Raw genomic sequence first — 24,086 nt, 5'->3', positions numbered from 1 at the left:
TTCGTTTATATTAGGCTAAGTCAGTACAGAGGAAACACAGCTATGAAAGCAGAGTGATGTTCCTCCCATTCATATTCTCATCTTTTGACAAAGAAAATTTATTGAGCACCTGTGGTGCAACGCTCTGGACACCCCAACTTTCCCAATCTGCTTGAAAAAAGTGTTTTACAGATGCAGTCACAGGACTGAGCTCTGGCCTACGCATAAGAGAATCCTCCTAATACTTTGATGTAAGCAGCTGGAGTCTTGCTCCAAAATACTAGTGGTCTAAGTGACCAGAGAAAGACAGGCTAATATGAACACCCTGGTAAGAAGGGATGCATATTTATTTAACTTTTATCAGATAGCTATGCTCCTACAAGGACTAGAGTAGGCTGTTCCAGTATACAGCTTTCGTCATTGACCAGAGATAGTGAAGAGACTCACTAAGCATCAAAAGCTTATTTGAGCTGCTAACTGATAATGCTCATCAATTGCCAGCACAGGCCTATTAATGAAGCCATAACAGGGATGAAAGCATGAAGCCCAACTCTTGGAGAAGCATGGTCAGCAATCCATCTAATGACAAAGTAATAAAGAAATGATTAAATCAAAAATTTTAAAAGTTTTATCATTTTGACAACTTTCACCATTCTCTGGAGAAATCTCCAAAGGATTCAGACTTTTCCTATCAATCACATTGCAATACCTACACAAATTGTAAACAAAACAGCTCCCTAAAAACAATTTCAGCATTCATTTGAAGATCCTTGCTACTTTGGGTTAAAGTCAAGCCTTGAAAATTGCTCAAATACAGTATGGAATGTTCTACAGTAATGGCTGCTAAGCCTCTCTCTTTTTTTTTTTTTCTTTCTGCAGATTGATCTAATTAAAACCCTTGATAAACTTTATGGACTCTAATATTTCCAGCTGAGTGACTGAAACCAAGAGGGTGTGCCTCAAGGCAGCAAGGCAACAATGATAAGCAGCAGGTTAGCCACTAATTTCTCAGCCAGGGTAGATTGTGAAAGTGTGATGTTCTGATATCCAAGAAAGTGTTCAGGAGAGAATAGGATAAATCAAGTTTAATAACTCTGCTCCTAATTGTTCCCTCAATGCTCCACTCTAATTACTTGGAGAACTCTCCTGACTGTCACCTGATATTAAGTTGTTGGAGGCTGAGTGTGGAGCAGTGAGATAATCAATAAACATTTAGTGGGGAGAAGAATGAAGATCCCGTTAAGCAGTGGGAACCGGCAGCACCCAAAGCCCTTCTGCTCATGAGAAAACCTATGGGAGAGCCATAGTGATTGCAAAGCAATAATCCAAAGCACTGTTTTTAGGCCTTGAGGCCTTTAGGCAACAGTACATTTGAGAAAAAAAGGTTAACACGGTCACCCTAATTACAGCCCATTTTCACATACTTCATATATAAGCGAAGACAAGCCAATTAGGTAGAAAGGAAGATAAGGGAAGTTTTATTTGTATACTAATTAAACCCCTGATGAAATTAAAGGAAAAACATACAGCTCTGTAATTGTGTCTGAGAAAGGTCACTTCAGGTTCAGTTATCAGAAAAGCACAGCCTTGAGATATTTCACTTAATCCACAATATAGCTCTTATTTTGCTCCCCAGGTCTTAGTATTTACAAAAATAAGAAAATTTCAAAACCTGATAGTGCATTTATCTTGAAATGTTTCCTGTGGACAATTACAATTGTTAGAAAGTTAAGGCTGACTATGATAACAAGGATGGAGGTTTTAAAAACCTACTATGTCTGCACATAGTTTTGTGAAGATGCTGAGCTTTCACTTTCAAGCATAAGTGATTCTGAAACAACTTAGAAGCCAAACTCCAATTTATCGACATTTCATAAAATGACAGTTATTCATATAACTCAGATGTTTAGGCATTCAGGTACTCCTTCAGACTTCACTGCACTTCCTCTACAGTCCACCAAAATCTCATAGTTCGGTTAAGTTTTCATCAGCATCCATAAAGGGAGTTCCCTCTAGAGATATTTTAGATTTGGGCTTCTTTTTCTCCATAAACAGAGTGAAAAAACACTTGTTGGTGAGAACAGCATGTAACTGATAGCACTGAAGAAAAATCTAATTGGGTGTACATAGGGTGAGTTGAAAATTCTAAAAATAATTTTAACAATCTGTGTTTTCCTCAAAACCAGTTCCAAAAAGAAATGAAAGCTCAACATGTCCATTCTTTACCACTCTATTCAAAAGAAGAGAGATAATCATTCTAGATGAATGATGACAGTCATACAGTTTAAATTCACGCAAAGCATGTGGGACACATTTATACAGAGAGCATGTTTTCCAAGATCAGCAAAGCCAGGTCAAACTGCTTACTAAATTTGATATATACTACACAGAAACAACAACACAGCACTACAAGATACTGAAGTACGTGTGTTATAAACAGATCTGTGAAATGAAAGATTTTATATTCAGGATGAAATTTGGTATGCGCATTTTCCATCTAGATACAAAATACTATTTTTTAAAAGAACTGTACATTGAATACCCCTTGTAAAGTTGTTTTAGGTAAATACCAAATAACCGTCCACAGAAAAAGAATACAAAGCTAGGCCAGAATCCATTCATCCATCAGCTAAAATATACTTCTCCACTGTCTCATTTTTCATAAAACGTAGGTCATACAAAGCATAGATGCCAACTGTCTTTTTTTTAGCTCTCTTTTCTATATCAAATCATTCAATCTGCCCAAATGCAGAAGTTAAAACTTGAGTTTTCAGTTCGTGAGTGAGAAATAATAGGCTGATAAAAGCATGTGAAAAAAAAACGCAAACACAACCTCACTGGTTAGCAAGACAGAAGAGTATTTAAAAATGAAAGAGAAGAACTCTGAACAGTTAAATACTTGCCTTCTCATTGTTTGCTTTTGCACTTGGTGTATAAAACATTTAACAAAATGCATCATGACTATATATGAATCATGACTCTTCTGGAGTCCAAAATGCTTATTTAAATGGCTGATCAGGAAATGAAACTAAGAGGGAGTAAAAGAATCCTCCTGCCAAGGAAGAGAAATAACAGCTACTGTGCATACCCTTCTATCACAATGTACAGAAACTACAGATCTGACTGGAAAACTCACTGCTTTACCAAGCTCTACATAGGTACACTTGTTCTGTGGTGTTTTTTGTTTGTTTGTTTTTCTTTTATATCTAGGATTTTGTGTGTGTGTGCTCTTGTGTTTTGTTGTTGTTGTTGTTGTTTTGTCTTCCGTGTTGTTTCTTTTAAAGATTATCAGTGACAATCAACAGAGAACTGACAATGTCTGGGCTGGACGAGCAGACAGTGAGGCAGGTCAAAAACTGAATGGCTGGGCTTAGCGAGTGGTGATCAATGGAATGAACTGGAGGCCAGGAATTAACAGTGTACCCCAGCAATCATTATCAAGTCTGGTCACATTTAACATCTTCATTAATGATCTGGATGATAGGGCAGAGTGCACCTTCAGCGAGTGTGTAGATGATAAAAGACTGGGAGGAGTAGCTGATATGCCAGAGGTTCATACTGCCATCCAGAGGGACCTCAACATGCTGGAGAAATGGACTGACAGAAACATGAAGTTGAACGAGAAGTGCAAATTTCTGGTGAGGAACAACCCCAGCCACTAGTGTATGCTGGGGGGCCCCCCAGCTGGAAAGCAGCTTGGCTGAAAAGGACCTAGGGGTCCTGGTGGACACCAAGCTGAACATGCATCAGAACCATGCCCTTGTGACACAGAAGGCTGCACCACATGCAGCATCACATTGAAGGAGGTGATCCTTCCCCTCTTCTCAGCACTGATGAGGCCACATCTGGAGCTCTGAACTCCCTGGTGCAACAGAGATGCAGCTGATGGAGGGAGTCCAGTGAAGGGCCACAATGACCAAGAAAGGACTGGAGTTTCCCTCCTATGTGGAAATGCTGAGAGAGCTGGGACTGTTCAGCTTGGAGAAGAGAAGCTTTTAATGCTACCAAGTGGTAAGAGCAGAAGTAGTAGTATCTTGCAAAAATTTCCCAAGAGCTCAGGGTAAATAGCTGCTCAGGATAACAGGCAGAAAAAAAGTTGGAAGCCTACAAAAGTTTCTAGCCAAGAGAAGGTCCAATTATTAGTGAGCAACATCAGATCAATATGCTGGCCTTTAAGAGAAAGTTTAAACTAGTCTAATTTGGTTATGTTCAGTTATCAATTCAGAAGTTATCAGCATTCAGCTGATCAGTTATTAGTTATCAGCATTCAGAAGGCATGCATTACTGACTTAAACTAAATCTTTTTAAGTGGCCTTCTTCCAATGATTTATTTTGCTTTTTATATTCAAGTAAAACTAACATTCACTATTGTTACTAGTATAACACACTGCTCTTCATGAATGTCTTATTAGTATGTCTTACTGTTCTTCATCAGATAAGAAGACATCTTTAGAAATAACTGTATATGTTTTCACCCTAAACGCAAACATTATTATGTAGTTATTACTTTAAGAAAATAACATCAGTTTCAAGAACAAAAATGAGAACTATATTTATATGTTTATATTTCAATGGCCACAAGCATTGCAAGTTCCATTATTCCCTTGGTTTCTAGCCATACAAGAGCACCATGGGGAAATTTTGGTCGCAAATAGACAGTCTGTTAAGATGCCTAGTGGGGCTCCCTGATAAAGTGGACGTTCACTCTGCTTTTGATCACTCTTGTAAATTCAATGCTGTCAGCAAATGCAATCTTCAGGATAGCCTATGGGTGCCCCTCAAAAGACAGTCTACAGATAACCTAGAGAAATCTTGGATCTTTTGAAGGTCCAAACACAAACCATACAAATGTAGCAACAGTTAATAGTAAATACACATATTTAATGTCAACTGTATTCTCAGTGTGCATATCTGCAATGGAAATTAAATTATGCTAATTCAAACTACACAGTTGAATTTCCACAGTTTGTTTTAAATTCTTTGTTATCAAGAACAAATCAAAACAAAATATTTTGGATGAAAAATCTTAGGGAAAGAAGTTCTGTAGCAAAGAAAAAAAAAATCATAGCTGAGACTTCTCATCAATACATGAAAAAGAACATCTAAGGCATACATTTAGAAATATAACAACAAACAAGATGGATTTAGATTTCTCAACTGGAAACCAAACTCTGCAATATCAACATACTGTATCTGGATTCACAGTGTGTTTCAGAGTGACTGCAGTAGTGTCTTAAAACAGTTTGAAATGAACTCCATGTGGCTGTTGTGCTCTTGCAAAACAGAACTAACCTGAGGCTGACCACCCATGACATCCTTTCAATAACAAATGTTTTCACATGCCCTTTAAACTCCTCTAGAAAAAGAAACATGAGTGTATTCAAAAAGACATTTGAATGAGATGTATCTGCTTTGCAGAAGAAGCAGCGATTTATTTTTATTTTTTTTAACCTCTTTGCTGCTGGACCTTCAGTCTTAAAACAGCAATCTTTTCACAATCTGGCATTCTGAGAAATGACATACATGATGACTCTTCTCTGAAGTATGTGGTGTAGCACAGAAGCAGTTAAACATACCTTACAGACCACAGTTTATCTAACAAAGTACTAAATGGCTTGTCTTTGAAAGTGCCTCATGTAATGAGATAACAGAAGGTAAGTGGGGCTACTAAGCAAAACATTAACACTAATCAGCAAAATAATTTTAACAGATAACCAACAAAGCAGTGGTGAATTAAGGAATACTTTCAGACATGTTTTCACATTTCTGATACAGTATTGGGTACAATTGTCTGTGATTGCTCTGTGTAAGAAAATCCCATAATATTAGAACACAAATTATACAACTATACAACATAACTAAGGCTTTACCAAATCATTATCATAAAGTCAAGTAGTAATCTAAAGAAAACTAGATGTAAAATGATTGTGCACGTACTCAAAAAGCACTTGTAATATACAGTTACTCTACAAGATCTAGAACCTAAATAGTAAAAAATATTTATATTTAAAAAATAAAATCAGGAGAGTCATTCAATTGATAAGAAAATGTATATATTTTCATCTTGCAAGAGAATTTTCTTAGACAAATTATCAGAAATTGTAGGCACTCACATTCTGAAAATGAATGTCCTTACCTATATACATCTAGATAGTCCATTTGTTAACTGAAGCACCGCTCAGACATACAAGCAAGTATCTTGCTTGTACTTTGCATCTTGCTAGTAGTACTAGCAAGCAAAAACATCAGTGTTAAGATGTGTTTGTAGTCCCAAAGCCTAAGTACAACATGTTAGCTAGGTACATCACTGCATTTGAGCAGAAATATAAGTTGAAAAGCCATCTCAAATGATGGACACCCTTGTGAATACCAAGATGCACTGGGCCATTCAGACATACCCCAATTCAATCAAAGATAATAATGAAACCCGACTTCTAAACAACATTTTGGAAAATGCTAATAAGCATAATAAATTTATGCACCTGACAATCTAGAAATTTATATTGTCTTGTGAGCTAAGTGAATTATGTTAGTATTAGCAGAAAGCTGCAGAGAAGAATCACACCAACATAAAAAATAATCAAAGACAATTTTAGAAAAAAGCTTAGGCTTAATCATTCTGAGATTTCAGTGGATTAAAAAAGGAAGGAAGGAAGGAAGGAAGGAAGGAAGGAAGGAAGGAAGGAAGGAAGGAAGGAAGGGAGGAAGGAAGGGAGGGAGGGAGGGAGGGAGGGAGGGAGGGAGGGAGGGAGGGAGGGAGGAGGGAGGGAGGGAGGAGGGAGGGAGGGAAGGAGGGAAGGAGGGAGGATGTTAAATGACTACAAATTTTTGAATTCATATGCTTGGTGGTACAACTATAATATCATTCCTTGTTCATCTCTGACGTGCTACCTCTTCTCCTGCCACTGATTCCCTTGCACGTTTTTTGTGGGTTTTTTTTTTTTTTTTGACATTTCAGAAACCTGGATCACTACAAATAATGGAGGTGGGTTTCTTTGTTGTTAAAAAAGGACAGATGTTTCTTCATTGCCCTTAGAAAAAGTGAATTCCTCTGCTACCTTAAAAGCTAACCCTTTGCAGTTGCAGGCTAGACAGCCCTGCAGCAGCAGCAACAGCTTTTCTGTGCTCTGGTAGTGTCATGCTGTCAAATTAGTTACTTACATGCCACAGAAAAGACAATTCTATTTTTTGCCATTGTTACATTTTTTATTCTGACAGAGCCCCTGCCTTATAGTTCTTACAGTGCAAGACTATAAAAAAGATGGTAGATACTTGATATTATAAAAGAGGACTTCTCATAATTTTCTCATGTTCCTGTACAGAAGTCAGGTACCAAACTTTATAGGTGCAACTGTCATACTGCTGACACCACTTTCTGCTATATACAAGCATCTGCAATACTGTTGCTTAATTGTGCTACATATTATCTAACTGTGCACCTTTATAAACAGTGTACTATATAAGGTATACATGATCCTTACCCTTTATTATGGTTTACAAGTGCTACTGTATGGTACGGTACGTACACAGAAATACTTAGTTGGGTATAGAACCACAGAATAACCTAGCATTGCCAAGTCTACCACTCGACCAGGTCTCTAAGCTCCACATCTACATGTTTCTTGAAAACCTCCAGGGATGGTGGCTCAACCACTTCCCTGTGCAGCCTGTTCCAGTATCGCACAACCCCTTCAGCAAAGAAACTTTTCTTCATCATATCTGTGATGACACAACATACTCCACTGACTTGAGCTTCACTGTAGGTAAACTGATTTCCAACCATCTGCCTCTGATTATGTCCTATTGGTCTTAATAAATCTTCTGTTATCAGTGACATTTCTAAATCCAGGAACAGAGTATTGCAAGTTCTCAAAAATATTTTTCCATTGCATCTGCACCACTGCATTTGTTTGGAATATTTTTAAATCACTACAGCTACTTAAGATAATTCAGCAGCAGGGAGAAACAACATTAATGAAAAGATCATCAGTGACAAAGGAATATTACCTACGATTTAAATAATCACAATTTCATTCCCGTCATTCATTTAAAAAGGCGTACACAGTGTGAAGCCAGTAGGAACGTGGACACAGGCTAAAAAGGCAACAGGGACACAGTAAGTCACACAGCACTCTGTTTCAGAACTAAATTGAAGAAACAAGTGTTATGAGATACTAGGGCTACCTACCACAGTCTTCACTTCAGACATTGGTTCAAAAGAGAGAACCCTAAAAAGCTTGATAATAGTTTCAAGAAATCTCCTAAACAGAACTTAATGTTCAATTCTGAGAAAGAAATTATACTTACCCTGAGTCCAATACACTCATTGTCCCCGCTGAGTTACTTAACTTTTCCTGCTGGAAGAGGCTGCTATACAACTCCACCCAACAGTGCTATGTTAGGGTGGGCCATCATGTCAGGTACTTATGGACAACACCAAGCACACCAATTTACACTGGCTAAAGTTTTAATATTGCTTCAGCAAAAGGTTTCCTTTCTCTTTAACTAAAAGGATTGATCAAATCCATTTTTTTTTTTAAACATGGAACATTAAAGTGGGCTTAGGCAGATTTATCAGTTTATACAGCTTACATTCAAAGACTGTGTTCCCTTTCAGTAGAAGAGTTCTAACCACACTGCCCACATACGTAATTCAGGCAGATGTGTTTCTGCAGACAGTCCCAAATGCTGTTTAGGGAACGTATGCATATTTAATTTTAATATCATGCCACCCACACCCTACTGCATGAAGCATCTGCAGGGGGAAAACACACATACATGATTCTCTTTATCCCTTTTACTCTTTAAACCTCAATAAAACAGGAATGAATTTACATTATTACATAATACATAATTATATATATATTATGTTGCTTATATATATATATGTACACACACAATATATCATTTCATACTAAAAATATGTTTGTTTGTTTGTTTGTTTTTATGCAGGTCACCACTGTCCCTCCTTCATTAAAAACTGGAGAAGGGTCTTCTCAGCAGAAAGAACAAATAGAGTAAAACAATATTTAACAAATACAAAAGGCAACTTTAAATCGTTCCATTTAAAAAGCTTCAAAGATTATCACAGCCCAATATTCAATAACAACATCAAAGTACTACAAAGGTATACTGATTAGGTGTCTCCCTTCCCTCTGGATATGCTTTGTGGTGTACCAAGTGCCAACAGAGAACAAACTCTAAATGAGGAATACATTTTTCTGAGCATGGTGACCACAGATCCTGAAGCCAACATGATACTCACTGACAGCAATAAATCACTGCAACTATTAAATTGAATCACTATTTGCATTTTTCACAGTAATAAATGTGGCTTATTATCAAATACATTGGATATCATAAAAAACAATAACTTTATTGAACTTTTTTCCCTTTTTTCAAAAGAACACATTTTTTCATTCTCTCAGCTAAGAAGTGTTCTTGTACAAAAACTAACTTGGAAAAATCTTGGGACTTGCCTTAGAATTGAGAAGCTTAAATTAGTCATTTTTAAATCACTTAATTACTTATTTTATAGTCCACAGACAAAAAATAATAATAAGGTGGGTTTACTTCAGCTGAAAACTTTTTAAAACTATTTTACTAAGACAGTAATAAGATTCAAGCGGCAAGCTTGAAGACCTTCAATAGGTTTCCCATAATACATACTGTAAGCTTCTTTGAATTAGTTATCCTTCTACACTCTTGAAGAGCTTCCACACTTATCCTGATAAAAAGAAATCATAGGTATAGGTATTGGAAGCCGACAGTGGTAGAAAATATGAGGGGATAAAAAAACCACCAACAACTTGCCCTTGAAAATCAACCAATACCTAATAAACATACAACCCAATTAAATTCAAAATCCAGCTTACAAGAAAGTTAGACATAACTGCTTTCACTGTATGTAGCTAAGAAAGGGGGGAAAATACAAAGGAATGCATCTCTTAGTTTAGTTTAAACCTAGATATACCTTGTTATATTCAAATAGGTATTTAAGAGTTAGTTACTTAAGGTTTCACAAGAAGACATAAAAGATCTTTGGACAGTTAACTTCACACAAGTAGAAAGAGAGATCATGGGAAAACCTGACTAAGGTGAAAAAATAAAGGGGCCCTAGAGACAGCCTAGTTAAGCAGCAGCAAGAAGCAAATCTTCGTATAAAGGGCTTGTGTATCAAGAACCTTTACAGCAGAAAGCCCTACACGTTGATATCTAAATGACCAGCAAAAAATGGGTTTAGAACGTTAAAAAAAAAAAAAAAAAGCTGTTTCAAGGATCTATTGATTTCCTCTGCACATCTCAAGGTAACAAAGTTACTTTGTAGTTGAGCCAATAAAATAACAGATCTCCCAGGAACTGGATTTTAATATGAAGCTTTTCTGTATTCTTGAATGAAAACTGAAAGATAGTTGAAGGTCTTGAAATAACAGGAATATGTGGTATGTAAGTACATACACTTAATAACCACACACTGTAATTATGCAATAATTCCATTTTTCTTCCGAATTACATGTCAATAAATCTTTCTCACTGCATTATAAATTCCAAGGTCATGGACAGAGGTGTTTATTATTATAATTACAATTCAGCAATAAAACCATTAAGCCTTTAGATCCTGATATTTTTCCATTTATTTTCCCCTTCACCAAAGGGAGAAATAGTTCCTAGAGACAGAATGCCTGGAAAATATTGGACTATTACTTTTAAAGGACTACAAAAACACTCTGCCTCATTCAATTACTTTCTAAATAAAGAAAAAATAAATAATTTTTGACAGAATGTCAGATTTTTTATATTATTTTTTAATAACAATGTACCAAACAGACTTCAAGTACTCCCTGAAATGGGCAACATTATTACACTGTAAAGATATAAATAAACGCATTCTAGAATTCACTGTGTATCAGTCATTAATAAATTTAACCCAAAACTGCAAGGTCTCAGCCATCTGTTCAGAAGTAATTTACAGACCAAACTATTGTTACTTGCAATTCTTGTTTCCACATTAGTTGCATTATTTCTAGACAAAATTCTACCTGTCTTGGTCATTTGCCTTACTGGAAGGCTGCTTATGTGCATAATTAGTAAAAACAACTGCTGAAATCAGAATGCTGAATTAGACCAGCATGATCAAACTAATTCCATAATTTTCTATAGAAAGAAAAACTTATTTTCCTTCCTGTTGAATGAAAAAAAAGAGAGAAAGAGAAGGAGAAAGAGGAAGAGGAAGAGAGAAAGAGAAAAAATAATAAAAAAAAATAAAATTAAAAAAAACCTTTTTCTTAGTTGGAAATTAACTCCTAGTCTTAATTAGCTTAAAGATTAACTAAAGTGATCTTATGTAGTTATGACTTATTTCAGAGTTCTTTTTCAGTGCCAAAGTTACATCATAATTGTCATAATGGTGAGAGCATCTACCTCAGTTATCTTCAACTGTTTGACACATTAAAAATAAAATACAACATAAGGGCTTGGTGGTTTTTTTATTAGATAAATAATCTTTATTACCTGATGAGTTTTAGCATAATGTCTAACTGGCAATTCTTTTCACTGTTCTGTCATTGTAAAATAGATGTCATTTTGGAGATTATTTTCTTTAAGGGTAATATAGAATTTGCCAAACAGCTGCTTAATATTCTTAATGTTAACCAATAAACATTTTCTAGTAGAACAATATAAAAAATAACAAAATGCTCACTTGATACGAAGTATTCCAACTGCAACGTAAAGTCTTAAAATTTCAGTGAATTATTACTGGCATATTCAACTCACAAAACTGGACAAGAAGAGGAACTGCTGAAGAATGAAACAGTAAAAAAAAAATGCAATGCCAGTATCATTTTAAAATAGGAGCTTCTAAGTGAATTATGTTTGACTGATGCAAAAATTTTTATTGTACTGAACTTCATGTTCAGTAATACACATACTAGCACATAACTGCAAACTTTGTTATTTCTCCTGTTCTGCTGATTAACTACATATCTTCCAGAAAGCCTGACTCAGAAAAGCTACGGCAGACCAGACCTTCAACAACTTAGTTCCTGGATTGTTTCATTGATGACTCTAGAGCAAGCATGACACTTTTCTAACCACCATGTACTGACCTCAGTCCCTCCAGACAACTTGTGCTGATACTGATGAATGTTCTAGGCACACAACAAAGGAAATACACAGACCTAACAATCTGACTGTAAAGATAGCTCAGTGAGGAAATTCAGAGGATCAATATTTTTAATGAGGTGATCCCCAAAGTGGAAAAAGGACAGGGCAATCCTTGGATCCTGAATGTTAGAGGCTTACCAGAGAAGCAAAGGAAGGACAGCTGTACAATAGAACATACAGACCCGCTTTCAAAATGCTAAACAGAGTACAGTTATTTCTCTCTAAGAAAAGATTTAATTCACAAATTGGTGATTTTTTTTTTTTAAAGCAATCAGAAAGACAGTATGATGTTAACATGGACAAACATCATGAAGAGATATATCGGAAATGTAGATTGAGAAATAGAATGCAGTCTTCAAGACCATTGGTGTCTTTTTCTTGACTGTCAGGTGAAGCTCTCAGGTTCACTCCACAACAGGATGCTCTCTATTTGACTAATCAGTTGTGTAAGGACAGTGTCTGCTAGGAGTAAGCCTGGGAAGACTGTGCCTTCCCACATTCCTAAGTCGTGCAATGCAGTACAATTTTTAAACAAGAAATCACAAAGGGCCACCTTCAGGACTTTAGTAGACCTAACTCTTTGAAGACTGTCTACGTAAGTAGTTATCAGTAGTGGAAGTTATGTAACAGAGCAGGAGAATGAGCACTCTCACGTATTTTACAAATACTGTTAATGCAAATTGAAATACATGACAAAGCTGTTTAACCTGTAATTTATTATAATAAAACATATGATGACCTCTTTTGACTAAGAATAGGGCAGACAGCAATGCTAATCCATTCTTAGCTACTTTATAAATTATTTAGATGTTCAGAACAGATTATGGAAACTAAAAAAATAATAATAATAATTAATGAATTATGAATCTTAGTTGCTAACCTGTTCAGAAGGGAGCTTGCTTTCCTTTAACATACTAAATTTGATTAATACTAAGTTTCCAGTAAGTTGGACACTAACAGTAACAAGCCACATTGCTTTCTTTAAAGAACAGCCTTAATTTGATTTAATTGAGCATGGCACAGAAATGCACGTTCTTGCCAAAGTGACAAATAAGTTCCTGGGAATCAAAAGTACAGCTCAGTACAGCCAAATCCTAACACCCTTTCAAATTCTGTTGCCAGAGAGTTTAATACAAATCCCCCAAATATTACTCTTTTTACGCTGGCTGCAGTCTTCACTGTTCTATTTGAAAAGCAAGAAAATAACTTTGAGTACAGAGCTGCACTTTACATCTGCAGGGAGAAAACAAGAAAAGCCAAAGCTCAACCTGAGCTGACACTGGACAGTGCGGTGTCAGGCAATGAAAAAGGCTTCTTCCAGTCTTTTCAACGTCAACAGCAAGAGAAGGTCAAAACATTGGACGGATAACTTGAAGCATATGATCACCTAACAAGTAAGGAGGAGGAAAAAGCAGAGGCATTTAATGCCTTTTTCACCCCAGCATTTAACAGCAACAACAGATCTTGGGCTCCCCTGACCTTGGAGTTGGAGGACCATGACTGGGAGAGCAGTGACTTTCTATCTGTGGTCACTGACACTGTAAGGGAACAGTTGTATCAGCTCAATGTTCATAAGTCCATAGGGCCTGATGGGATTCACCCCTGGGCACTGAAGGCATTAGCGGATGTTATAGAAGGAATCCTCTCAACCATTTACCTGCTGACTGCAAGCTAGCCAGTGTTATACCCTACACCTACAGGAAGGGCATGAGAGAAGATGCAGGAAACTACAGACCTCTTGGTCTAACCTCAGTCCCTGGAAAAGTTATGGAGAACATTATCAGGTATGGTCAACATGGGTTCATTAACAGGAAGTCCTGCCTTACTAATATGATTTCCTTCTATGATAAGGTCACGTGCCGGTGGATGAAGGGAAGGCAGTGGATTTCCAACAGTAGAGTTCAAAGGGTTGTAATGAGTGGGGCTGCATCCGGCTGGCAGATGGGCACTAGTGGTGTTTCTCAGGGCTGGTTCTGTTAAGTGTTTGTATCAATGATTTGGATACAGGGATGGAGTGTATCCTTAGCAAGTTTGCTGATGATATTTAACTGGGAGCTGCTGTTGGCTCACAGCAGGAACAAGAGGTCTTCCAGACAGATCAAGATACACTGGAGCATTGAGCAATCATGAAAGGCATGAAATTCAACAAGGGTAAACGTCGGGTACTGCACCTGGTACGGAGTAATGCTGTTTATAGGCACAGTTTTGGAGACCAATGGCTGGAGAGCAGCCCTGCAGAAAGGGACCTGGGGTTGCTGGTCAACAGCAGGTTCAACACAAGCCGGCTGTGTGCCCTGATAGCCAGAAGGGCAAACTGCATTTTGGGGTGCATTAACACAGCATAGCACATAGAAGTGATTCTCCCTCTATATTTAGCATTGGTGCAGCCTCACCTTGAATACTGTGTGCAGGTCTGTGCAGGGAGGTGCCCCTCTCTGCTCCTGGTCACCCATGGCAGTGCGCACGGGCACGGCACGGAGCCGCACCAGGGGAGGGCCAGGCTGGGCATTAGGAAACATTTCTGTGCCATGAGGGTGGTCAGGCACTGGGACAGGCTTCCTAGCCGGGTGGTTGGTGCCCCGTGCCTCTCGGTGTTTACGAGGCATTTGGACAATGCCCCCAGTAACATGCTTTGGCTTTCGGAGAGCCCTGAGAAGGTCAGGAAGTTGGACTCCGTGGTCTTTGACGGTTCCTTCCAACTGAACTTCTCTATTCTATTCCTCACATATGTTAAGCCTTTCTGTAAGTGGGAATGTGGCAATCATTTACAGAAACAGCCAACTATAAAACTGATTTTCAAAGCATGAGCAATGGTATTAATAAAAGAAATTGTATAGATAGTTGGAATTATTCTTGTCTATAAATATTTGAAGAGAAAAGGCAGAAAACCCCAGCAAATTATATATCACTTTCACCTAAAATCCACACCAAGAACAGAGCCTGCTCAGGAAAAACATCCACTTGAACAAATCTAGAAAACCCTCTCTCCATCAGAATCTAATTTATCTGGATTAATCTCTTCAGCAAGAGATTCTACACCTTCTGAACACAGAATATGTATATAATGATTTAAATGAAATAGCTAGTGAAAGCAAACACTCCAAATCTTCCCATCAGAAAATGCTTTTCTGTGGTGGTATCAAAGCACTTGAACAAGACTACTTTCTCATACTATCATAAATCAACAGTAGCTTCACTAAATTCAACAGAGTAAATGAAACAAAAATTTAGTCAGGGTACAATCTTCTTCTGAAATATGCATTTCAGACTATTTTCAGGCAGATCAGTAGCAAGTTACATGATTTAGCATATATTGCAGTTGAAACCTGAAATGCACAGAGTTATTCATTGACAATTTACAGGACACGCTCCATAAATTAAAGCTCAAAAATATATTGTTTTTGTTACATGTACTAACATCCCTAAAAGGAAGTAGATCTAAATATACACAGTGCCTGCCAATAGGAAGAAAAAGTATTTTAGTGGAATTAAGACATGCTTGTATAAGGAGTAAAAATTATGTCTGCTTTAGATGCCTCTTCGGCATTTGTGTAAACAGTCTCTTCAAAGAAAAGGGAATTGGAGCTAGTAATTTACCTCATCTAATAAAAAAAATAAAAAATAAAGTGGTATAAAAGAGTTGCTTAGTTCCAGCTGACCTTGAAATGTAATTGGCTACCTCAGATGTCTCTATGGTATATGCCATTAAGAAGATAAAAATATATGGGATTAAAATCTGAACCGATAAAGCTAAGAAATTAAGTATTACTCCTTTAATAAGGCTACTTTATGAAAGTACATGAATACCAAAATATCTCCTTACTGATTTCTGTTGAAGAGTGGATAAGTTTCAAAATAAGTTATCAAAAGTACAAGTGTCAAATATTTTATTTTTCCCCTTCTTACCACTATATAAATTACAAATGAAGACTTCAAGGCTAGTTTTTTTTTCACTCCAAGATTCTCTGCTCTACAAGAAATCATTTGTACACTACTATATTATCCAGATTTTTGTATGTGCTTAGTCCAGACTGAAAGATTATTTCATATCTTAAAATGAAAGCATACTTTTCTATTTTTTATTCAGTGCAGCACCACCTTTTTCTATACTTAATACTATTAAACAGTTTAAATTGTAAAAGCACCAAGTTTTACAAGGTCAGTTTTATAAGCACCAATTACTAGAGACGAGATTATTTCTCTGTACTGTAAAATAAGAGCTACAAAAAAATAATTTTAGGTCACACAAAAGGATGAGCCAAGACAAGAGACGTGCCACTTAAAACATCAGGGCAGAGGCAGAGACCATTCATGCCTATCCTGAATACAGCTATGAAGAGAGAGGGATTGTGGTAAACTGTGGCGCAAAAAAGCTTAAAGACATTTTCTTCATAGAAGCTCATATGGTGCTATATTTTTGATTTGTGACCAAAACAGTGTTGATATCACTAATCTTTTATCTGTTGCTGAGCGCTGCTTCCACAAAGACTCCTGCTTCTCACACTGCCCTACCACTGAGGAGGATGGTGTTTCACAAGAAGCTGGGAGGGGACACAGCCAGGACAGCTGACCCCAACTAACCAAAGGAATAACCTGTACAATGTGAAGTGTACAGCAATAACAGCTGGGGGGAAAGAAGGAGGGAGGGAACATTTGGAGTTGTGATATTTGTAAAGTAACCACAACATATGACGGAGCCCTGCTTTCCTAGAAATGGCTCAGCATCTGCCTGCCAATAGGAAGTTGTGAACGAATTCCTTATTTTGCTTTACATGTGTGCACTGTTTTTGTTTGTTTGTTTTTAACTAAACTGTCTTTATCTCAGCCCATGAGTTTTCTCACTTTTACTGTTTCATTTCTCTTCCCTTTTCTGCAGGGGAGTGAGCCAGTGGCTGTGTGAGGCTCAACTGACTACTGGGGTTAAACCACAAAAAGCTCAAAGTAAAAAGAACTGGTTTTACCCCTTGGTAAGTAGTTTGTGTTAGACTGTCACTTGACTTTAGGAGGTATTTATTTAGCACAGGTTTGGAACTGTTTTTTGGGTTAACACAAAGACTGTAGAAAAACAACGATAAAAATTAAATGGAGATGATTTAGGAAGTGTGCATTATAAAATCAATATGCATGATAAGAGGTCAAGAAACACTAGATCTTGAATCTAGGTTGTCATACGACTACAACAGATTTTGTTTCCTTCTTTTATACAGTGACAGGCCTTTACAACCATAGTGCAATTTTACGCTAACTAGGGTAGCTAACATCAGGAAAGAATTAAGAGACAATCAATCAACTTTCTAATACCTAAACAGAAGTTAGTAACAAACTAGCTTTAATTGCTGCAGTTACCATGGGGCAAGTATGGTAAGTTCATTTAGTTAGTTCAAATTCATCCATGGAAAAAATTGAGAATTACAGGGTAATACATTTAGAAAAACAAACCAGTGTAACTGTAAGTGGTCAAAGTTGCAGCTTTAAGGCTTATTTTGTCCACTTTTGTAGCCTTTGTCCTATCACAACAGCTAGATTGTTACATTGTACTGTATCTTTACAAGCTCCAGTAAGTTATAATCAAGCATTAAGTCAAGTTGTTCCAGTAGCCAACAACTGCTAGGGGGTTGCAGAAATAGTGTGCACTTCTGGAAAAGCACTGTCTGAAAAATAAAACATCTATCTTTTAATTAATAAAGCTCAGAAGCTGTTAAATCTTATTCAGTAACCAATAATCCATGTAATAGATTTGTTTAAAACTCGTTAGGCATTGGAATAGGCTGCCCAGGGAAGTGGTAGAGTCACCATCCCTGGAGGTCTTTAAAAGACGTTTAGATGTAGAGCTTAGTAATATGGTTTAGTGGAGGACTTGTTAGTGTTAGGTCAGAGGTTGGACTCGGTGATCTTGGAGGTCTCTTCCAACCTAAATGATTCTGTGATTCTGTGATATATTTTAAATGCTTACAATTGACTTTGCCTCATCTCCTCCAAACAAATTCAAAGGAAGGATTTGCATATCAAGTCTAATATGGTGGAGTACCATACAGCAATGTATAAAGAGCAGAACCTAATGAAGATTTCATATAGCACCTGTGTTTTATTCCTTCCCTTCTTTATGATCCTAATATTCATTTTAAAAATTTTAATCAAGTATTTCCCAAACAAGCCTAATGGCTTATACATACTTCAGTTGCATCTGAAACAAAAAAAAAAAGCAATAGTATTAACAAGTAAACTGACTTAGACGAATTTAATAGACTCTTACATTGAAATGAAACACCACCAGCTAGGGGCCTGGGAGGGGGGAAAACCATAAAAAATAAATGTTAAACTGCAAGTATCATTGCCTTTCCCTTTTAATGAGATAAGGCATTTTAGTAAATAATACTGCTGATGAAAACACTCCTTAATAACTTTAACAATATCTTTCAGCTTTCTCCACTGTGTACCACTGCAGACTGCAACTCTTTGTTGCAAGTTATCCTCCTTGACATCCATATTCATTGTTGTATTTTCCAAAATCTTTTTTTGACATTTAGGTTCTCTTTCTGCCTCTTGACCTTTCTTATCACTTCCTTCCTAAATCTTCCTCAGAATCGTAACTGCTTCTATTTCTCTAAATACTAGTGAGGCACTCTCTTCTGCTCAACTATCATTTCAGAGAAGAATACTGGGAGGTGGATAGTAGTAGTGGTGAAGAAGAGGAAGAAGCAGCAAAACTTGCTTTAAATTAAAAATAAGCAAAAGCTGCAGAGCTAAAGTCACCATGCATTACTGGCCTGTCAACACAATGTTTCTTCTGTTCCATGTTAGATATGCACCTTTTTTCAAAGCTCTTAGTCCCTTTCTGCTCCTTGATTTGTTATCAAAGATTCTGATAAGTTCTTTTCCCTCATTACTCATTATGTCAGGGGAAAAATTAAATTCTGATGAAAAAAAAAGAACCTTTCTCTACTGTCATCTACCACATTCCAAACTGGCAAATGCGTTCTTTGTACTAAGATTACGTTCAGGAAACAACTAATCAAGGTTTTAAAATATTATAAGGATCTTTACCCCCCCAAAATAAAAAAATGTATTCTTGTATTTCTTCCTTCATTTTTTCTTCAGCCTTTTAACACCTCATGACAGCTAAAACTGCTGTCTCTTAAGTATCATGTAAACTTGAAATACTTCAGAGATTACTGTTGTACGCTCTCCACTCCCAAAAACAGAAAAGGGAAATTATATTTGAAGTTTCATCTTTAAAGTCTTTTCTGAGTACTATAAAACTCCAATGGTATACATTCATCCACTCCTAACATTTTATTTGCACAAAACACAAAAGATTTGGTTTATTCACCAAAAGGAAAATTTCTGGTGCCTGTTTCATACGAATAATCATCTTACCTTTACAGTTTCACTTAAGACTTGATTTTTATCTGCTTCTTCACTGCAGTGCAATTCTAGTTTATTATTTAATTCCTGTAGCTGCTGTGCCTGTTCATTCAAAAGCACTTGTGCCTGATGCTCCCGATGTAATGCATTATTTAATTCTTCACATGCACTTTCAAACCTCTCGTGAGTGATCAATTTCTGATAAGGGAAATAAATTGTGTTTGATTGTGTAACCATTTTCATTTGTTCACAAGGTTGACTTCCAGAGTTCTACTTGCTAGCATATAAAATTCTAAAACAAAAGCATGCTTGAGATGAATACTTAGATTTTTGAACATGAAGACAGATCACTAAATACTAAATGGTACACAATTTTATTCACTGTATTTTTTCTAAAAAATGTTCAGGGTACTGTAAACACTAAGCATTAATTATTCTATCCAAATTAATATACCCAGATTGTAAAAAATTAATATTAAGAAGGAAATATGCAGATCAATGTCCAACATTTTAGTATGCATCTTATTAACCCTTGCAAACACCTGCCTGGATCCTTCTTCCCACACCCAATATGGTCCAGAGGAACAAATAATTCCTCACGGAAAACCATCTACATCTAAATGACAATCTAAAATGTGACAATCTCATCTAACTCTCCCAGAACTGTAAGGAGATAAAACCCAGTAAGAACGAAACTGAAGATGATTAGATAGCCTTGTTCATCTAAGTTAAAAATAATAATAATAATAATAACAACATTTTAAACCTAGGAACAGAAAGGAGAATGGATGTGAAATCATCTATTAAATAGTCTTGTTGGAAGTGTTTCGATTGGGTCACACTTACAGGTCTACCACTTATGCCTCAGGATCAACTTTGGGCACTGTTACAGATAAGAGTTCCTACCCATTTACTTTCTCATATTGCTCAAACTTGAGTTCAATTTTTAATGTAACCTACAGAAGATAAGCATAGGAAGAAACACGTCCAGTCAATCTCCAGTATGCAAAAGCAAGACAGGTTTCTTCCCTCCAATGCCCGCCGAAGGCACAGGTGCATGAGGATGATAGGGAACATACCAGCAACTGACAAAATGGAGTACTGGGGACAGAGAACTCATGTTGCAGGGCAGTAAGGACCTGAGAAGGATAAATCCCTCACACAGCTGGTTTTAAGTTGTTAAGGAACCTTTTTCTTGTTTCTTCTCATTCCTGCCAGACAGTGCTATGTACAGGTTAGTGGACCCAGAGTGCTCAGGTAAATCATCTAGCTACTGCAAAGGTTTAGAGGAATTTGGTGCATAAATGCTATTTAGAGTGCAGAAAGGATTTTGTTTTGTTTTTTTTTCCTTCCCAAACTCACTCCTTCAAGGAAACAGACACACTAAAATTTTCACTGACTAGCTCACAATACAACCCCATACTCAAAGATAGAGTAAAACATTTATCATAATGTTGAACAATATCAGCATAGAATTTAAAATATTACATTTATACTTTATGAGCTTGTCATGAACATTCATATTAAATACTCTCATTTTAAGTTTACTGTTTTGACATAGTAACTATTAATGTTCTAAGAAACCTGCTTTGGCAAGGGGGTTGGACTCAATGATCTTTCGAGGTCCCTTCCAACCCCTTCAATTCTGTGATTCTGTGATTCTGTAATCATTTTAGAGCATATAAATCACACCAACATTTTCAACACACGGAAGAAAACCTGAGCTGCTGAAGCCCAAACGTGTAATTTACATAGAGTATCTCATTCTGCAAACCAAAGAGAAACTTGTATGGAAAGGATTCTAAATACATCTGGCTTAAAGTTTAGTGACATTTATGCATCAACTTTTCTGGAAAATTTCTGGAAAATAGTACATTGGCTTTGTAGATTGACTTGTTTTTCAAAAGAACACAAAACAAAAAATGTGCAAAAAGAAGGTCTCTCTTGTAAGTAGCCTTACCTAAATCAGATGTACTTACAGATTGCTTAAACATATTTAATTGCTTTTGCAGGCTCTGAGCTTTGTCAGCCTCTTTTTTCATCTCAATGAAATTCCCTTTGAATTCTGCAAGTTCTAGGCGCAATGAGCGGCGTTCCACTTCTGCTGTATGAAGTCTTTGTGTAAACTCAAATATTTGCTTCTGCAAGGATGCTATGCTTTTCTGTTAGTAAACAGAAACAATATTACACACTTTAAAAATATGCCATTTCATATCCATACGTGATTTTAAAAAATCAGTTACACTGAATACCCAGGCAAAACTGTCATCTTGTCCTTGATCTCTAGAAGATGCACACAAGTGCAAAAACATGAACCCATTTCACCTTCTCTTGAGGGTTATTGCAAATTTTATTTTCAGAAAGTATCTACTTTCATGTAAGACCCACAGAGAAAGACAGACTCTATGAGAGAAAACATATCCTTTAATTTTCATCAGAGGGGAGAAAATTACCTTTCCCTACTGAAAGGCAACCCAAACAAATTTAAAAACAAACAAACAAACAAACAAACAAACAAACAAAAAAGCAGTAAGTTAAAGTGAGAAATAGGTTTGTTTTTCTAAAGTAAATACAATTTTGATAGAACTTCCCCTCTCCCCTCCCCCCTTTCTTTTTTTTTTTTGGATATATCAATTCTTAGAGTACAAAAGAAAATATCCAGTCAGTGCATAATGCTTTGGGGTGTTTCAAGTCAAGTTCCTGTGTAGCTGACTTCAACTGAGTCATAAAAAATCTGAAACAAAAGTAATGGTGCTATGAAGAGTTTCACTGTAACACTTTTACTGTGAACCTACTGTTTACATGAAGTAGCACATGCATACCATAATGGGTAGTCTGTCACAAAATCCAGCTTCCAGAGCCTGGGCATTTATTTTATGAAGTCCGCGAGCCAGCCTCCGTACCAAGGAGTCCTCCTCTGTATAGGAAATGCTCCTGCTGCTGTCTAGTGGAACAGTCTCCATTATTACATTAAGCTTGTCCATAAGTTTTGAAAAGGAGTTCCTGGCTGCACTTACAAGTAAGTGTCCAGAAAGCCAGGAATTTGGATCTTTAAGAAACAACAACAACAAAACATTATGTAGGTCATTAGTTGTTTGGTTTTTTTTAAGACAGAAAAAAGCAATAACACATAGCATCTATAAAACACTCGGTAGGAAATTTCCATTTGAGAATGGAGATTGAGGTTAAGGGAATTTCTCAGAGCAAATTTGGGACAAATTCTGTATTGAGCATTGAACATTCTACTCCTATCAATCTGTGGATAGGTAGGGCAAGACAGGATAAGATTCAGGAGAATAGGATTAGTTTTTCAAAGAATATTTATTTGTTCATGTTCGCCTCCAACACTACACATTCTTAAGTCTTTCTTGGATGTTCTATTTTCGTAATTTATGAAACATTCAAGACAAATGCAAGCAAAATTCCAGACAGGTCAAATGTGTTAGATGTGATAGCACATGGTAAAACACTTTATCGTAGTATTTACAACGCAAATTTCTGAGCTTTTTTTGATTCTTCTTCCCTCCCCTCCATAGATGTCTAAATCATTTGCTGTTCAAAATTAGTGAGGCTTGGTACCTTAATGCCATACTATTTATATTCTGAGACAAGAGAATATAATTTACCTTATTCCAAGGCAATTAAAATTTTACAGCTACAATTACTTATTTCCCCACAGGATTTTGGTAATCATCCTTCTCATATAATGGACTTAAGGCCCCAGCACACCCAACATGTCCTGCTTACTGCTAGATTCGTCAGGTCTGTAATTAATAATTGTGTTTAATGTTGATAAATAAAATTGTCAGTGCTCCTTCCACTAATTGGTATTCCAGATAAGAGTTAATAGGTTTATTTATGCCTTAATAAAAGTCTTGTAATTTAGTTTTCCCTCTGCTAGGCAGGTCTTAATCTGTCATTACTTGTCTTATGATACTATCAGTGTAAGATGACAAGCATGGAAGAGCTTATTTACATTCAGTAGTACAGACCTCCTGTTGCTGTAGTGAATTAAAATATTTACTTAAAAGTATAAATAGAGAAAAGAACAATGACAGCTTCTTCTTTTTTCAAGTAAAATATTTTTTTTTATGTTGCGAGGATAAAGCCAAAGGTTGTAAGTAAACAAAAGATTATTGTTATCAGATTTCCATTCAAAATAATTTATCATTTACATGAGACCCAATTTATCTATAAACAAACAAAATAGCACATGATAAAGTCAGCACTCTATTCCTGATCACATCCAAGATAAACTACTTTCATCATTTTAACTCTTAAAAAGTTTATTCTTGTCCCACATTTCAGTTTCAAAGACCATCTCTTTTCTCCAAATATAATGGCAACATTAGTTAGAATGTTTAATTAACATAAAACTAGACCATGTGCACTGCCTTCCATGTAAGATGACATTGAAAATATTCTAAAAACCTCTCCTTTGCAGTGATTACTGGTAAATATCAAAAAAAAGGGGGGAAAAAAAGAAAAAACACCTGTCAATGACCTTTTTCTTCTTTCTCCCTAGCACTTCCATCTACACCTCATTTTATATGAGATAGTTTGCCTCTCAGAAAATG

The 24,086-nt window shown here is 36.4% G+C and overlaps 1 protein-coding gene across 13 annotated transcripts in view; it reads right to left on the bottom strand.

Annotated features, from left to right (window-relative positions):
* CCDC171 (coiled-coil domain containing 171) overlaps positions 1-24,086 on the bottom strand; it is a 167,926-nt gene that overhangs the window by 64,549 nt on the left and 79,291 nt on the right. For 12 of the 13 annotated variants that reach the window (XM_040540969.1, XM_040540965.1, XM_040540963.1 and 9 more), the window contains 3 exons: positions 22,332-22,558; positions 21,489-21,671; positions 19,522-19,707 (listed from right to left, as the gene is read on the bottom strand). In XM_040540969.1, the coding sequence (XP_040396903.1) occupies positions 19,522-19,707; positions 21,489-21,671; positions 22,332-22,558 (596 nt within the window). Of the gene's footprint in view, positions 1-7,733; positions 8,074-19,521; positions 19,708-21,488; positions 21,672-22,331; positions 22,559-24,086 lie in introns of those variants that run through there. The other variant, XM_040540970.1, reaches the window with a different exon arrangement.

The sequence above is a fragment of the Cygnus olor genome, chromosome Z (genome assembly GCF_009769625.2).
Source record: "Cygnus olor isolate bCygOlo1 chromosome Z, bCygOlo1.pri.v2, whole genome shotgun sequence".
Lineage (NCBI taxonomy): Eukaryota > Metazoa > Chordata > Aves > Anseriformes > Anatidae > Cygnus > Cygnus olor.
Note: the sequence above shows the minus strand (reverse complement) of the source record. Positions and strands in the feature narration are given on the sequence as shown.